The sequence below is a fragment of the Panthera onca genome, chromosome D2 (genome assembly GCF_046562875.1).
Source record: "Panthera onca isolate mPanOnc1 chromosome D2, mPanOnc1 haplotype 2, whole genome shotgun sequence".
Classification (NCBI taxonomy): Eukaryota; Metazoa; Chordata; class Mammalia; order Carnivora; family Felidae; genus Panthera; species Panthera onca.
This window is the reverse complement of record NC_138349.1, coordinates 27044809-27062814: the sequence shown is the minus strand read 5'-3', so window position 1 is coordinate 27062814 and position 18006 is coordinate 27044809. Positions and strand designations below refer to the sequence as shown.

Below are 18006 nucleotides of genomic sequence, written 5' to 3'. Positions count from 1 at the left end.
GCAGAGCTTTGGGAAATTACATAATCTTTCTGTGGCTCTATTTCCCCATCTGCAAGGTGGATAATAAAAATACCTACACACTTTGTAGGGTTGTTGGATCAAATACGTTAGTGTTTGTAAAATGCCTGGCAATCCCTGCCACCCGCCCCCCCAAGCATACAGGTTTCAAATGGAGAACTGATTAGTCAGAATGCCCCAGGAACTGTATTTTAATAAGTTCCTGAGCTTCTCATCCATGTGGAAGCTTTGAGAGCCTCTGACTTCAGGGATGTCAATAGCTGCTCCCCTCATTCGAGGTGGTCTCACTCATGGGTTTTTGTGTATGTGTGCAGGGCTGGGACCCTCAGTCCCTGGGTTTTTGGCATGAACACCATCTTCTCTGTATCCACTTGACAGGCCGGGACTTGGGCTGAGAGCTAGATGAGTCTTGCTGGTACAAGAGTGCCCTCTAGAGGACAGATGAGGCCCAATCACTGCCTCAGATTCAGGGCCTGCAGCTCCTCTCTTCCCACCCAGCACCAAGAGACAGAGGCCCAGCTGCCGGGTCTATTGGAACGACTTTATTTAAGTACACTGGGCCCCACCAGGCAACGTGGTTTGTGCAAGGGACAGGCTTGGGCTAAGAGAAGGGAGGTGAGCTGGTTAAGCACACTGCAGTCTGCGGGTCGCCACATCGCTTTCACACACACCTGCTGCTGTGGCCCATACCTGGCAGGGCCTTTGGTCGTTGGACGGCATGGGGGGAGTGCTGCCTGGAATCTGGGACTGGGGCGGGTCTCGGTGTCACAGGTGAGGGTGCCGGTGAAGATCTGCTAGCCCCAGCTTTGCACATCTGGGCTGAGGAGCCTTTTTGGACACTGCTAGGCCAGCCCAGTCCAGGGTAGGCACCGGGCCCCACTGGAGAGGAGATGAGCCTAGGCCCATTAGTTCCTGGCACTCTGGTCTGGCCCCCTCCCTCCTTAACTAGACAAGTCCAAAATTACGAATGGCACAAATCAGCCCAGTGGGGGGCCTTCTCTCCTCTACAGCCTACCCCCCTGGGTCAGCTAGAGTAGGAAAAGGCAACCTGGTTAATTGCAGCTCTTTCTCTAGTCCTAAGAGCGCTGGATCCCAGTACCCCTCCTTTGCTAGGGGCCTCTGCCAAAGAGCAATTCTACCTCCTGTTTCAGAAAATCTAACCGGCAACCAGCCTGTTGATTCCAGGGCAGTGAGCAAAAGGAAGAGGAAAAAAGAGGCTGGCGGTAGTGACTTTGAATGTAGCCTCTGATCCTAAATAGGCCCGAGGCCTATGGATACTTGTCGGTTCACCATTAGCAGGGAATGGCGGGGCCCTGGACGCTATGCTAAACTGAGGTGCTGTAAACATTAGTGTGAACAGGGTGACTGGTGGGTAGGAGGCGATGAGCTCCCTCTCTCCAGTCCCATACTGAACAAACACTTCAATAAATAAAACTGAAGATGGCATTGCCCAAGGATGGATGAAAAGCAAGTAACAGGGCCTGGGGCTGACAGGCTCCTGAAACTCTCCCGAGACCCCCCTGGACAGGGGCTAAGGGTTGGGGTGTTCGCTCTGCCACCAATCAGAAGTAGCACTACTCCTGCCTCTTTGAATGCCCAGCATGGTACTGGTCCCCAGGTGAGGTTGAGGGGACCCTGCCGTCTCCTGACCCCAGAGTCTCAGTAACAGCTCCTGGAGTGCTTTTCCAGACTCCCGAACCCAAATTGCAACAAAACCAGACAGAACTCAACCCTGGCCCCAGTCCTCAGTCCATGATTGATTGGCATCAAGAGCAGAAGGCCCAGCAAGGGAGGCAGCGGCTGCCTTGGGCCTCAGGGCACCCTGGGGGTGGGACGGGGTGGGGCTAGCCCAGCCTGGGATGGGCAGCAGCAAGGTCTCCCGGGATTTACCTTCTCTGTCTCCCTATGGTAGTAAACATAGTCCCACACAGCCAGCCAAAGGCCCAGCTGACGAAGTGGCCCTCTGCCAGCACTCTTCCCTGTTGGGGGCCAGTTAGTGGTCAACCCCAGGCCTCAGGCCATCACCATCATGGGTAGTTCATCGTCCTTTCTGGGCCCTGGGATCCCTGGGCCACACGGCACTCGCATATGCGCACACACTCGTATCCACGCACTCACACACACACTCACACACACAGGCAGTTCCTCGCAAACACTCCGACTCAAGAAAGCGAGTTTTAAAGTGGAGTTAACTTCAGAGAGAGGTGAAGATGATGTCCCAACATTAGAAGGTTTTCCTGTGGATAGATCGGGCACCGTCTTCTTCATATTCCTTCTTGGAGACCCACATCTTCTTAAAGGTGTCCAGGGAGGCAAGGATGGAGCCCCTGGAGTGGAGGGAATCCCAAGGAATGTTGTGAGAGGGAGGAAGTGTTCGTGGAGCCAGCCAGTCCCCGTGGGGCCAAAGCAGATGAGGCTCTGCTTTCAAGGGATGGGGTGGTGAGTGGTAATGATGCCCTCACTTCCTGTCACACTCTTATTCCCTAGGAGAACTACTCACCCAATCCATGTGGAATACAGTCTCTCTTGAGGTGCAGATATCTGAAAAGGTGGGTGGAAAGAGGAATCTGAGACTTTCAACCTCCTTGTCCTTTTTCTGCCCAACGCTCATCCTTACGGCCCATTCCACTGCCCATGGCAGTGGATGTGTTGTCTCACATAACAGGCTTTCACTTATGTCCCTGCTGGACCCAGTGGGCTCTCTGGGGGGTATTGTGGCCAACCTGACACTCATCTGGAGAAGCAGATTTCCAGCAGCGCTAAGTATCTACAGCTCCCAGGAAAGCTGGTGCTAACAGGGGCCAAGATCCAGCTTTGCTGGGGGCTGATGGGAAGCAGACTCCATGGCAGGAACTACACTCCAACATTTCGCTCCCCTCAACAGGCACCAAGATGTCAGACTGTGTCACGAGAGTGGCAAGAGTCAGCCTGCCAATGCTACAGTTTCTCTGACAGACCACACGTGGGCCCTTAGCCTAACACCCTGCCACATCAGGGTCTCAGAACTGCCCCCTTTTGTGGGGAAGGAGAGGGAAAATGGGTTCTTCCCGCTGGCAGACCTCAAGGTCAATGTGGAATCTGGGAACTGTGTAGCCTTGGAGGGGAGCCCCGGTTCCACGCAGCCCCAGCGCCAGCCCCCACCATGCTCCTACCCTGATCTTCACGTCTTTCGGAGCCAGTTTCTTCACTTCACTCAGTAGCCTGTCACCAAAACCTGAATGGGCAAGACAGGAGAATCTCATGTCAATCCTCTGGGCGTCTGGGCCCAGCAAGATCTGGAAACTTCCTGGAGATGGGCCGAGAGCAAAGACCAACCTTTGAACAGGGTGGAGCCTCCCGAGAGGACGATGTTAGAGAAAAGCGTGCGCCGCAAGTCCATGTCCGACTTCTGGATGGCAAACACCAGCACCTCGTGGATGCCCTCACTCTCCTCTCCAATCAGGTCTGGCCTGAACAGCAGCTCAGGTGCCCGGAATCGGGAAGGACCAATCTGTAGGGTGGAGAGCAAATTCAGAGGCTGGGACCAGGGCTGAGGTCCCTTTGGGAGTGAAAATAGAAGAGGCAGCTCACACTATACTGTACCCAAGTGATTATGGAGAACACGAACCACCCTCTTCCGAACCCCTTCCTGACCTAGGCAAATGCCCCTGATGCTTCCTCTCCTCTACATGGGAGAAGCAAAGTTCCTGACGCCTCGTTCTGCGGGAGACAGTGCTGCTCCAGAGCTCCGGTGCTCCAGGCAGAGGGTGTAAAAGGGCTGGTGCATCTGACTCCAGCCTCCCCCTGGGGAGTTATTTGGGCTCAGAGCTTCTGACAGCCTGGGACGACTGAAGGGAGATCCACGCCTACCTCAATGGTGCTGCCGTCGGGCAGGTAGTACTGAGCCTTCTCCGTCTCTAGTGTCTCATCCTTCTGCGGGTTTATGGACAGGTAGCAGGCTCTCTGCAGAACCGAGCAGGAGTCAGGCAGGCATGAAACTTAGGCCCACCTGGTCGAAGCCCCAGGGCTGCCAGATGCACTCCTGCAGATATCAGCCTCTCCACAGTGATTGCCCTAAAGGTCCACAGAGCTGCTGTTCTGGAGCCAGGGCAGGATGGCCTGTCGGCCTACACTGGGTGGCACTTCGAACAGGAGTTCCTACCTGCTCCACCTTCCTTGTGGGCAGGCGTGGAAACTGGCTCTCTGGAGCCGGGTCTGAGACCAAAACCCAATTTTAATCTAGACTTAGGCTTCTTCTTCCTTCTACTACTCATGGTTCTGGGGCCTGTCTACCCAGCTCAGAGGTTTCCCTAGAGCCGTGGGTGGCAGAAGGATCTGGTTTACTTAAAAAGAAAACTGTATTGTGACTTCTTCAAAGATGTAAAAGAACATACCTGATTTGGACATAAGGTATAAAAACATAATGAACATTGGTACACCCATCACCAGCTTAAGAAAGAGCAGCACCTCCCTTTTTCCCACAAGATGGCAGCACTTGGGGACAGTGACCGTCAGTGTGAGGGGGGCCTAGCTGGGATCACAGGGTAGCCAGGAGGCCTGGCTGGGGAGAACAGAGCCTGACTAGGGATCCCCCCCCCCCCCCCCCCAAGACAGGGGCTTGGCCTCTTTTCACTCCAGGTCACAGAGGTCCCGGCTGCCCTGTTTCCATTCTCCATCCCATCCCTGGGCCCATGGGGCAGCACTCACTTCTTTTATAGCCTTGACAATCTCAAACTCAGAAGATGAGTGGAAATCATAGCCCTCCTTCCGCAGGTAGAGGCGAAGGAAGCGAGAGACATCTCGGCCAGCAATGTCGATGCGCATGATTGAGTGGGGCATGGCAAAGCCCTCATAAATGGGTACAGCATGTGTGACGCCATCCCCAGAATCCAGCACCACACCTGTGGTCCTGCCTGTGGCATAACTGCAGCACAGGGAACAAATCGTCACTAACCCCTGCCTCTTTACTATGGCAAAACACTCGCTTTTTTTTAGAATTCAAAGTCAGCTAAGCTAAGCTGCAGCCTGCCTTTCTCTAGGGGCCTTAGACTGGCCACAGTACTAAGTCCAAGCATAAGCAAGCCTGAAAAACCTGAATGAAAGGAGCCCAGCCTCTCCCAGCCCCTCCCCTGTTCCGGAAGAAGAGGCCTTCCAATCTCAGGAGACAGCCTAGCCTTCAACTGCTTCAGGGTCCCAGCCCAGGGGCAGTTTTTACTTCCCAGACAAGAAGAAAAAACTCGAATGCCTACAGGGGCCAGGTAAGAAAGGAAAATAAGAATATTTTCACTTCCACAAAACACTTGCTTTTTTCCCACATGGCCTCCTAGGTCCGTAGTTTTTTTTTGTTTTTTGTTTTTCCTCTTTTGGTAAAGACAAGGGTACAGACATATATTTCTGTGATCCAAAGGGAAAAAACCCATGATGTTTGATAAGTAGCAACTGACGCTGCCTCGTGCTGGGAGGACAGCAGGGAATAGAGCAGGCTGCGGTGAAGTCAAACTTGCAAACTACCTAACATGGCAGTGGCTATTTCAGCTCTAGATGACTTTTGTCCTATGTTTTATACATGCCCAGTATTGCCAGATCTTTCCAGAAATTAGTATGTTGATAGGAAATCCACTCCTCCTTCTTTTTTTAAAGTAGGCTGCATGCCCAATGTAGGGCTTAAACTCATGACTCTGAGATCAAGAGTTTCATGTTCTACTGACTGAGCCAGCCAGGTGCCCTGGAAATCTCCCAATTTTAAAATGCTGGCTTGGGCGCCTGGGTGGCTCAATTAGTGAAGCGTCTGACTCTTGATTTCGGCTCAGGTCATGATCTCATGGTTCGTGAAATCAAGCCCTCCTTTGGGCTCTACGCTGGGCGTGGAACCTGCTTGGGATTCTCTCTTCCCCACTCTCTACCCTTCCCTCGCTCGCATGTATGCACTCTCTCTCTCAAAATAAATAAGTAAACTTAAAATGCTGGCTCACTAGGGTCAAACACATCCTATCTGCAGCTCACCAGTGTATAATCTTGGCCTTAGATCTAACCCTAGTGTGAGGCAGGCTGGGCGCAGGACAGGCATGACAGGCGTATGAAGACGGAGACCATGGTGGTGTTTTCATCACGACTCTGTCACCAGCCTGGCACAGCGTCTGGCATAAACAGGCACTGGATAAATATCTCAATAAGTTACAGGGGCCTTTAGGAAGAGCTGTAGCAGCGTGTGGCCTTCCCAGCAGGCACAGCAGAGAGCCTTGGGCACCAAACCACTGAGAGAATAAGAGAAGCGAGACTGGGAGAAGATCTCCATACCCCCTTTCCTACCCAAAGGAGAGGCAGCCTCCATTCTGCCCGCAAGGGGCCAGGCTGCTTGCTACTCACAGGCTGAGCACAGCTTGCATGGAGATGAAAAGGGCTGGAACATTGAAGGTCTCGAAGAAAACTTCAGCAGCTCGTTCGCGGTTTTTCCGTGGGTTTAAAGGTGCCTCCGTCAGGAGCACAGGGTGCTGGTGAAAGATGCCCAGAGGGCAATCAGGGCCAAGTGAGATCTCTACCTCTCATTAGCACCCGGGCAGGAGGCCCCTGTGTGGTATGCTAGAGAACCGAGGGGAACTTTGTGAGCCTCCCTCCAAAAACAGGCAAGCTGGACCTGCCATCTACCCCAGCGTGAGCCAGTTTGTCAGCCTTCCAAATTCACGCTCACTCTGAAGTCTCATTCCGTCCTTGCCTCTGCCTCCTTCCTCCCCTCCCTATCCTCCAAGTTTCTTACATAGGCCTCTGTATTTACTGTAAATCTCCAATTGTCCAGAAGATTTTGCTAAACTCTAAATTTGGAATTACTATGAAACAAAAAATAGTATAAAATTTTTTTCTAAATAGAAAATTACATTTAAATATTGAATATATTTTTGAAAGACGTTGTATCTCCTTCCCCTGGAAATTCTGATGTCTAGGACACACCTTCCTTTGTTTTCCTGAGCTGAGAGTTTCTTCCTTAGAAGTTAGAGTATAAGCTCTGAAGTCTGAAAGACATGGGTTTGAATCCTAGCTCTACCACTTTATTCCCTGGGTGATCTTGGAAAGACTACTTGGCTTCTCTGAACATTTTTTCTGTTCCCTTGTTTGTAAAACGGAGATAATACTATCTGTATTTCATAGGACTGGTGTCCTATTCAAGATTGAATGCAAACATGTCTGAAGAGCACATGGCCTGGTGCCACGGTAAGACTCAAACCCTCCTGGCAGTTATCCTCCCTTCCTCCTTCTCCTCCCCTTCCTCCTCCTCCTCCTCCTCCTCCTCTTTGGGGTAGTGGCTCTGTCCAGCTCTCACACTGTGCATGGGTGCCGTGCTCATAGGACCCTCACCTCCTCTGAGAAAGTCTGCAGTTGGTCCTTAGAATAGACATATTGCCAGATGCGCTCCATATCGTTCCAGTCCTTGACGATGCCGTGCTCCATGGGGTAGCGGATGGACAGCAGCCCTCGGTGTTCCTGGGGGCAGAGAGCAGGAGTTACAGCAGCAGCCAGTCTCTCAGCCAGGCGGCCCACTCTTCCAGCACAGGGAGTTCCCACCCCACAGTCCTCAGCCAGGGCTAAAGGCAGGCCCCCATTTGCCAAGTCTCTAAACTGTACGCTGTAAACTGTTCTCACTGCCTGATTAGCTGGCAAAGCAGAGGGCTTCTGCATTTCCCTGGGCCCTGGGTGCCCTTATGGCAAGTGACAGGAGGCACCCTTCTCACTGCCTGATCCCAGGACACAATCTCCTGGCTCCCACCTCTGGGCGTCAGCACTTGCAGCCCAGGCTGGCAACAATGATTCTGTTGTTCTGTATCCAGAGGCTGCCCCAGGGCTCTGCCAAACTATGCTAATTAACTCATCCCCAGGGTATCCCAGCTAGGATATCCCCCTGAATCCCTTTTGCCAAAACAAGAACCAAGCTAGCTAATCTCATCATTGGCAAGGTAGTGACAGAATACAGAAGGAAAGCAAAAGCCCTATTTTCTAGACTGGTTTCTATTTCCCAAAGTGGGTTTCCAGATATTTCCTCTCCAAAACCAGAGGCTGCTCCTGAGAGAAATGAACCAATCAGGCCTAGGATGAGAGGACCAAAGGGGGATTTAAGAGGAAATTGCTCCTTTTACTCATGGCTGTCCCACTGCTGGGACACTGCCCATGTTGGGAATAATGAAGGTCCTCTGTTGGCTTGAGGCTTCTACAGTAGGACTGGGAATTACCTCGGCTTTGGGGCCAATGAAGATGTCACCTTCCAGGGCTCCGGCCATGACACGAACGTGTTTGGGTCTGCCCACACTATAAAAGAGATCAGGGGGACCGTCACTTTTCCTTTCATGACATAACACAGGAAGGATGTGCAGATGTGTATGCTTAGACAGGAAGAGCTGGACTCAGTTCTACTGTGTTTATCTCTGAGGAGTGAGGTTACAGTTGATTTTGATTTTCTTCTTTCTACTTTTCTGCATTTCCTGCAATTTCTACAATGAACATGTATTATTTTAAGTTTTTTGTATATTATTTCAAATTTCTGACCCAAACGAGAGATCCCTTCTCTCCAAAAGGTAGAGGGCTGACCCCATAACAAAGCTGACAAGCCTCCCAAGCTTCTGCTGCTTTTTTTTTTTTTAAAGGATTTTATTTATTTTTTAAGTAATTTCCATACCAATGTGGGGCTCGAACCCACAACCCTGAGATAAAGGGTCGCGTGCTCCACCAACGGAGCCGGCCAGGCAACACATACCTCTCAAGCTTCTGACTAAGGTACACAATTACTTACTAGTTTGGAAAGCAATATTTGGGAATCTGATCACCAGCAAAACCAGCTTTAATCACACCGGATCCCTGAGGAGAGAGGAGAGACAAAGAAAAGTCAGAAGTATGACAAAAACAAGAGGAGATATATATCATACAATATGTATAATACGGTTCCATTTTTTATTATTTATTTATTTAAAGTTTTTTTGTTTGAGAGAGAGAGAGAGAGAGAGGGAGAGAGAGAATCCTAAGTGGGCCCCACACTGTCAGCATAGAGCCTGACATTGGGCTCAAACTCACAAAACTGTGAGATCATGACCGAGCCGAAATCAAGAGTCATTCCCTCAACTGAGCCACCCAGGCACCCCTGGTTCCATTTTTATTTAACAGAGACGACCTTCTATCTGCGTATAGTATATCCATCTGTATGAGCATTTATAGAGGGAACACGTGTCACCAGGAGGGAAGTGGGACTAGGGACGGGGAGGAGAGCTTTCACTGCACACTCAAAGTATTATTTGATTTTTTTTTTTTTTTTTTTTTTTTTATTCTTTGACTTTTCTACATTGAACATGCTTTACTTCTGGAATTGAAAATAATATTGGGGCCCCTGGGTGGCTCAGTCCAACTTCGGCTCAGGTCATGATCTTGCTGTTCATGAGTTCAAGCCCCACATCAGGTTCTCTGCTGTCAGTGCAGAGCCTGCTTCAGAGCCTCTGTCCTCCTCTCTCTCTGCCCCTCCCCCATGTGCATGCTCACTCTCTCTCAAAAATAAACATAAAAAAAATACTATTAACACAGGGAAGAAAAAGAGAAAACCTGAGGAGAGAAGAGAAAAGTACCTAGAAGCATCAGAGCAGCCAAGTTCAGGAACATAACCAAGGTGGGAAGAACGCGTGATTCTGTTAAACCACCAAGACGCTGTTAACCTACTTTCCCAGCTCAAGCCTGAACTCTCCTTGTCCTTCAGGGTCTCTATGACAGACACCACCATGGAACACTGCCATGCTTGAAGCTGACTCCGACGGAGCACATGTTGTCTGGTTTTTACTGCAGGGGCAAACCTCTACACTTTCTTGGAGGATTGTGGTTGCTTTTTGTTTTTTATTATGCTTTGTTTTACTCACTGGTCTCCTGATTGTAAAGAGCAGGGAAGTTCTAAAGCATCAGCTACAAAGAGACCCCACGTTACAATCCTGCTGCTCCAATACTTGGTAAGTCGGGTGGGGAAGAGAGTGACTTCCCCACCACCATCTCTGGTACCTCCTGGGGCCCAACCAAAGTAAACAGGGACTCTAGATACAGATACCAACTCTGTGCAGGACAGATGTCGAGGTTTGCTACTGCTTGCAAATATAGCCTGTCTTCTTCCTTCTTAACTCTTGCACCACTACACCCAATATGCTCACCCTTCTACCCCAACACGGTTTGCAGCTGCACATGTAGTAGGGGCAAGCCTTTTCCTGCTGCCTGTTAACCACTTCTCCTGGGGCAGAGAGCGGTATTTCCAAACCCACGCAGCAAGCAGTAAACACATCAGGAGATGCTAAATAGCCAAGGTTATCTTTGCACCAAAGGCTTTCCTGCAATATCCCTGGTTCCCTCTCTGTCTCTTATTCCTGCTCTTCTATAGGAGAAGCGGGGGCGGAGGGGGGGGGGCGGGTAGATAGGCCATTCTGGTGCCTGACTCTGGCAAAACAGAGAGGATGGGGTGGCTGAAGGATAGGGAATGCCAGTTCTCTAAGACAGCAGGAACCTCTGCCAACAGAAAAAACAGGAGACAATGTGCAAACTCATCGGCCTGGGCAGGACAGCAAGGAGCCTGGAAAAGGTGCAGCTGTAAACTGAGCTGAGAGACTGGGAAGGAGGGAGAACCATCGTACCGCAGCCTGCGGGCTCTGGGACGGTGGCATGGGTAGTGCACACAGCACTGTACAGAACTCCGGGCACTTGTTGGCTCACGCTTCCAGTAATTGTTCACTGCCTTCACCTGGGTGTGGTGATGCCAACAGACTAATTGGACCTCCTGGCAGAGGTTGAAAACAAGAAAGGTAAAGATGAGACCTACATTTCAGACTCTAGATATTTTGAAGAGACGATTTTCCTGGATATTTAATTGTGAGTTTAATAGCAAAATCAGACTAGAGTCTGAGTAAATTAAGGCAAATGAAGATATTAGGTTCGTTTCTTCCTCTCTGGCCCTCCTAGCAAGAGAGTATAAAGACCCAGTTCAAATATCATCGCCTTCCTCATGAAGAATAATCCCGTTGGAATTAATTATCCTCTTCCTATTATTTCACAGAATCACCATTACCTGTACCACAATACCACAAGGTAGTCTGCATTTCCTTCTGCTGTATTTATTTTTTTTAATGTTTATTTTTATTTAAGGTTTATTTTGAGAGAGAGCACGCGTGTTGGAGCGCACTGGGGCAGGGAGGGGGAGGCGGAGGGACAGAGGGAGAGGGAGAGAGAGTCCCAGGTAGGCTCTGGGCTGTCAGGGCAGAGCCAGATGTGGGGCTTGATCTCACGAATGCATGAGATCATGACCTGAGCCAAAATCGAGAGTTAGACACTTAGCCGACTAAGTCACCCAGGCGCCCCTTCCTTCTGCCTTCTATTTGAATTTATGGTTTCCATTTTTGCCTGTTTTCAGCCCAAGGTCCTCAAGCTCAGAGACTTTCTATATCAGCAGTATCTGGCATTTGAGGGTACTCAAATAGATGCTGGCTGCCTAAAATTAAATCCAAGCTCAAACGATTGGCAGATGAAGCCTAAAATATGGAACCTGAACCAGCAGCTGGAATGCCAGAAGCCCCAGGCAGAGGTGGTGCTGGATAGGTGGAGGCAGCATTGGGAATGATGCACAAGGTGGAGCCAGACCCGGCTTGTCCCTGCAGTCCCAAGAGCTGGCCTGCTAGGCCAGCAGTTGGGGAAAGAATGAGTGGGACGGAGGAGGCGGCTGAGCGGCTTCTATTCTGCTGAAACCAAAGATTATAAAAAAGGCCCTGTCAATTTCTTTAATAGTATTTGTTAACTAGGAACTATGTACCTGGCAAATGAGCTGCCACTTTCTTTGTTATTCACTCTGGCAAAGCCAAGTAAACAAACGCCTTGCAGAGGCTTCTTGAAAAAGCAGTTCCATAATAAATATTTGATTTTTGAGGATTCAAGTCTGCGGCCAGTCACCAATGACCATTCTCTTTCTGAAGCAGGCAAACAGACAGCAAATCCCTCAGCAAGGCTCTCCCAGTTATCTGCTAACTATGGGCCTGGGGCTTGGGCAACCTTTAGCCTAAGCACTCCTGATTATTCTTGACATGCTGGCAAAGAGGCTAGTTGTCTCCATTTTACAAGTGGGAAAAGGATGCTGAGAGGTGGAGCCTCAGATTCTAGGGCACTAGTGGCTCATTTGGGCATAAAGATATATTTTGGCCCACAAAGTACTTTTTGGAAAACAATTTCATTGAAATAAAATTCGCTACCGTATAATTTACCCACTTAAGGTATATAACTCAATGGTTCGTGGTATATTCAGAGTAGTATAATCATCACCACAATCTTATTTTGGAACTTCCTCATCATCCCAGAACCTGTACCCATTAGCAGTCACTCTCTCCATCCTACCTGCCCTCTCCTGCCAACCAGTCCTAGGCAACCACTAATCTACTTTCTGTCTCTGCAGACCACGAATTACTTTTACGTTAACTTCCAACAGTTAAAAATTAGAGACTGCACATAAAATTTGGTGTTTCTGATTTCTCTTGAAACATCAGAAAATCCGGCAACACTGGGCCTGCATTCCTGGATGGGGACCACTGGCTGGAAATGAAAAGCAGCCGGCCCTTTGGTTAGACATGCTCAAAGCACCTTTCAGATTCCTCAAGACTTCTTTAAAGGTACTCTCTTCCTCCCCCTTTTTGTGTGCCTGCTTGGCCTCTGCAAGCACTGAGTTTGAAACTCCTATTCAAGGCATTGCCAGCAACTAATTCATGATATATTCCCCCTCCACATGATACCTGGTTTCTTTACCCTCAGAGTGTTTAGGTTGGTGTGAAGCACATCCTTGGCTCTCAAAATACACATAATTGAACAGTGAGCTATCTTTATAAGTCACCTCTTCTCAGCCTTGCCAACAAACGGGATGGATTCTTGCTGTTGCTTGTTGTACAACCAATGGGGTCAATATCACATTGCAAGTGACAGTGGAAAATAAATATAGTGACTTCATTTCCTCAGCTAATTCTAGTGTTTCTTAAACTTAAGTGAATCAGTACATCTCAAGAGCTGATGACAAATTGTAAAAAGCTAATAATAATAAAATTGAGTCCATCAGTAAAATTTGAACATTGACAAAATATTTGATGTTATTAAGGAATTATGAGTTGTATTAGGTTTGATAGTAGTATACTGATTATGTCTTTAGAAGAGTGTGGGAGAGGGCACCTGACTGGCTCAGTTGGTAGAGCATGTGACTTTTGATCTCAGGGTTGTGAGTTCAAGCCCCACAATGCGCATAGAGCTTACTTAAAAAATAAATTAAAAAAAAGTAAAAAAAAAAAAAAAATAAAGGTATGGGAGTGGGAAGTAGGTGGGAATAAGTTAAAAAAGATTAGCCACAAGTTGATAACTGTTACAGCTAGGTGAATATGTGGATATTTGTTATACTCTTCCTCTCCTTTTGTTTATGTTTCACATTTTCTATAATAAAAAGAAGAAAGCTGAAAAATAAGTCCTCAAAATGTGGCCTGGGAGCTGCCCTCCTTTTGTATTACTATCCATTACATACCTTTGGGAAGAATGACTTGTATTTAGTTTTTAAAAACACCTATCAGTTTATCGTTGTCATTAAAGTACATGTATGTACACCTCCCCTCCCATTTTCCTCATTAAATTCTGATGAATTGGTTTGGTGCCAGAATAGGTAGAAAGGAGTGGTCAACAATTATTTTAAGACTGAGAAAGGCTATGAAATGATAATGAGCCTCTTCTCTCTTTCTCCTGTTCTTTGCTCTCCTTTCCTTTTAATTATACTCTCTGTAGCCCAGAAATAAAATTGTAGCAATGTATTAAGCTATGGAGCAGTTAAATCTGCTAGATACACACCATTCTCATAATAATATAAAGTTGGCTCAAATATTTCAAATTATTTTTCCTATCCTTATTTCACTTTGAAACAAAATAAAGCTCTCTAAATGTCAAACAGCAAGAACTATCTGAGGCCCCAGATCTAAAAATGTGGGAGAGGGGCACCTGGATGGCTCAGTTGGTTGAGCAATCGACTTCAGCTCAGGTCACAATCTCACAGTTTGTGGGTTCAAGCCCTGTGTGGGGCTCTGTGCTGACAGCTTGTAGCCTAGAGCCTGCTTCTGATTCTTTGTCTCCCTCTCTCTCCCTGCACCTCCCCAATTCGTACTCTGTCTCTCTCTCTCAAAAATAAATAAACATAAAAAAAAAATAATAATGTGAGAGAATTTCTCCTACTTCAATTTTTGGCATTATTATTGGCATAATAAAAAAATATTTTCCCAGAGAAAATAGACAAATCAATTCTTTAAGTCTTAAAACTCAACATGCACCACTGCTTTGATGTATTTCAGATATACTATGGAGAGAGACAAAGGAGGAACTAAAAAGCAGTAGCTTAATTGACTTTAAGGAAAATGGCTACAGATGGAACTCCTGCCCAACAATTCCAGAATCAAAGGATCTAATAAGATGGACAGACTGCTCCTTCTGCATCGCTGATGGAAACAGGAAATCGATAATTTCTATTTTTTTTCTTTTTAAAATTAAGAAAAAGGCAGATGAAGTACCCATAAACTGGCTGAAGATAGAAATAGTGTTCTCTGAAAATCAATTAACAAGGACCCCTACTCAGCCCGCTGCAGCAACTGACTAGGTTTCTCTCCCCACCTCAAATCTTTATTTAGGGGCATCTTTGTTACTGTGACATTTGGTCACTCATCCACCCACTCATCAATCCAACAAAAAACATTTATTGAGCACATAGTGGTGATAGGCTCTAGATGCTGTGTGTATGAAGGAGGGCGGGAAGGGGAGAGTAACAAAAAAATTAAGGAATACCATCTTTTCCTCCAAGCATTTAACAGTCTAGTGAGGGAGACCCCCCCCCCCCCCCAAAAAAAAAAGTGAGGAACTTGGAACCCGATCGATCTCAGTTTGAGTCTTGGCTCAACTTCTAAGACAGGCGGCTTCAATACTGACTGTTATTTAACCTCCAAGGTTCACTTTTCTGCATAAACGGGGGGAAAGTAATTCTTATCCACCTACTAGAGCTGACGCTTCAAGGAGATGATGCAAACAAAAGCACCTTGTAACATGCCTAAGGTCTCAAGGCTGGATCAACAGAATGAATCTGATAGTTTAGGACAGAACTGGCAGTTTTGCCTCAAGGGGCACAGAAGGTACCAACCAATCTCAGCGATACGAAGCCTTTCAGTGGAAGGTAGAAATTGAGTTGTTTTACAAAAGTCACCCTCCGCCCAAAATAAAAGCAGGATTCAGTTTCTTTCCGTTTGTCACTATAGATGCATATACGTTGGCTACTAGCAGGAGGAATAGCGGATAAAGCACTGGTTTTAGGTCACCTCCACTGTACGACCTTGGGTTCACTTCACCTCTTCGTGCTTCAGGTTTTTTTTTTTTTTTCATTCGTAAAACGAGGATCAAACTTCCTGCCTAACTGTGCACCCAATTTTTCAATTCAAATGTATGTGAAAGCCCCCTGTACGTGCTAGAGCACCTGGCAAATATGTCTAGTAATTTTTTCCCACATTCCGAAAAGGATAGTATCTCCCTGCTTGCCTGGTCACTCTTTCTTCTGGATCTTTATTAACGTTGTAATTTATTATCACAGAAATAACTGCAGTCCTTTGGCCATTTCCGGCACCAGATTCCCGAGCCCCACCCATACACACCACCAAGCCACCCGCCCTGCTGGGGACCGAAGGAAACTTAGCCCTTCCCCACCCGGGGGCGGGCCCTAGCCCGTCAGGCCCCTCCGCTGTGAGTTCCCGAAGCCAATCCCCACAGCCCTCGTGCACCCGCCCGCCCCTTAGAGAGAGGAACTACTATGGCGGCCCGGAAGAACGGCAGGGGCGCAAGCCAATCACTGCGGAGGGCTGCCCTCATCCGGCAAGGCCCAGAGGCGGGGTCATCGGCCAAGATGGACAGCCAGAACAACCAATAGCATGATCGGAAACAGGGGACGGGGCGGACGCCGGGCGCTCACAGAGCGGTTAAGGCCCCTCGAGCCAAGGGCCCAAGAACCCGGCTCGGACTACAGCCTTTGCCTTTATCCATCCCAAACTTCTCCATCCCATGGTTGCTGGCCAGCCGCCCTGCCTATGGACTACGGGTGAAGGGAGGACGGAGGTGGCGGCGGTTGAACCCGCCTGACAGGCTGGGCCAGTGACAAAGAGCCGGTGGCCCAGGCCGAAACCCGGGAGCGATCCCTTTGGGGAAGAGAGCATAAACCCCTTTAGAGATAGGAAAGATGCAACTCACGTTGTCGATCACGACAGGCTGGTTGGCGATCACATCGTAGGACTCCATGGCAGAAGAATATCTCCTTCCGAGGAAGGAACTGCCAGCCGGGTCTGCTGCTAACGCCACTGACACGCATGCGCAGTCTAGCCGCCGGTCCAAGGCGGCTAGGGAGCGGCCAGACCTCGCCTCCGAAGAACTACAACCCCCAGCATGCCTTACCCCTGGGTTTAACTCGCCAGGCCCCTTTGGAGCCCCGCCCAGTTTGAGTAGGGCGTCGCATTTCGACGCACAGTACCCTGGGCTTTGTAGTCTCCTTCGATGAATAGACGGGGACGCAGATTGATGACTGTATTGCACGCTTGGATCTGTAGTTCCATTGAAGGGATTCGCAGTGCATGCTGAAGTATGTAGTCTTCTGGAGTACTTGTCTGTAGTTGGGTTTGAATTGGCCGGTAATTCGTGGATGTTTAGATTTTCCAGGTCAGTCCCTGCCACCAGTTCTCCTGGACAATTGCTGTATTTTTATTTGGGTCAATAAGACATTAATAAACATTTATCAGCATCACATTCTAATAAAGGAACATTTAATACACGCACACGGGGAAGGAGGACATACTCTCAGAACAAAAGAAAATGCATTTTATAAAATTTGCTTTTTGGAAAAAACCGGCACATTTTTTGCTTCTTTTCGCATTTATTCCTGGGTAGGTGTAGACTTTGCAACAGGTTAACATTGGTCTGAAGACTGGCATTTGTAACTACGGGTACAGATGATCTTTTGTTCTTTAAAACATCGTTCATTTAATAGCTTCAGGAACTGCTTTAATATCTCTATTTTTCATGGAGAATTAGAATTGACATTGATGAATGAGAAAATGGAGGTGAAGAGAAGTTTTGTGTCACTACTTTCAAATGACACCAATGCATTTTTCTCCAGATTAGGCACCCTTCCCTCCTCCCGCCGCTTCAAATTGCAAGAACCCTTTAGTCAATAGCACTGGTAATCAGGACTTCTTTCTATTCCTTTCTCTTGGAATTCCTTACTGTACACAGGAAAATAATTCTCAACCCGGTGCCTTAGGAACTAAAAATTCTCCCAGAGATCCCTGGCTGGCTCAATCGGTGGGGTATATGACTCTTGATCTGGCGGTTGTAAGTTCCAGCCCCACGGTGGGTGTAGAGATCACTTAAAAAATAAAATCTTTTTAAAACTTCTCCCAGTTACAGAAAGTCAAAGGTAATGGGAAAGAGCAGATCCATAGTAGATAACGAATTTTGGTGTTCCTCAAGGCAATCTGCATACATCTGCATAAAACAGAACAAAGAAGAGATTGTCATCACTAAAAGCATTTATCAAAAAAATTATCAAGTCTTGGTGCGCCTGGTTAAGCGGTTAAGCGTCTGACTGGATTTTGGCTCAGGTACTGATCTCACCGTTCCTGAGTTCCAGCCCTGCATAGGACTCCACGCTGTCAGTGGAGATTCTCTTGGGAATCTGCTTGGGATCTTCTCTCTCTCCCTCTGTCTCTCTCTGCCCCTACCCTGCTCACGTGCTCTCTCACCCTCTCTCTCTCTTTCTCTCTCTCAAACTTAAAAAAAATTACCAAGTCTTTTAAATTGATCCTAGTTTAACTAACTCTTGCCACTTTTAACAGGAGTCCAAAATAAGTATTTCAACATAGGACTCCTGAATTTGGCGGTGTTAGTGTCAGTCAGTAAGAATGTCAGAAAGACATTCAAAGA

The 18006-nt window shown here is 48.0% G+C and overlaps 1 protein-coding gene across 1 annotated transcript; it reads right to left on the bottom strand.

Moving 5' to 3' along the window:
- Positions 1-545: 545 nt before the first annotated feature.
- On the bottom strand, positions 546-16416 carry ACTR1A (actin related protein 1A). Its single transcript, XM_060641640.2, has 11 exons — positions 16282-16416; positions 8774-8838; positions 8217-8292; positions 7348-7473; positions 6364-6488; positions 4705-4921; positions 3868-3960; positions 3334-3508; positions 3171-3232; positions 2519-2559; positions 546-2345 (listed from the first exon to the last, which is right to left on the bottom strand). The coding sequence occupies exons 1-11, from the start codon at positions 16327-16329 to the stop codon at positions 2243-2245; spliced, it is 1131 nt and encodes a 376-aa protein (XP_060497623.1). The 5' UTR covers positions 16330-16416; the 3' UTR covers positions 546-2242.
- Between the last annotated feature and the right edge of the window lie 1590 nt (positions 16417-18006).

Excerpts from the sequence above, each read along its gene's own strand:
- ACTR1A (XM_060641640.2), bottom strand. The coding sequence starts at position 16,329 with ATGGAGTCCTACGATGTGATCGCCAACCAGCCTGTCGTGATCGACAAC. Across the intron at positions 8,293-8,773 it reads AAATATTGCTTTCCAAACTA|TGTGGGCAGACCCAAACACG; the intron begins GTAAGTAATTGT and ends TCTCTTTTATAG. Across the intron at positions 4,922-6,363 it reads ATGCAAGCTGTGCTCAGCCT|TTATGCCACAGGCAGGACCA; the intron begins GTGAGTAGCAAG and ends CCTGTGCTGCAG.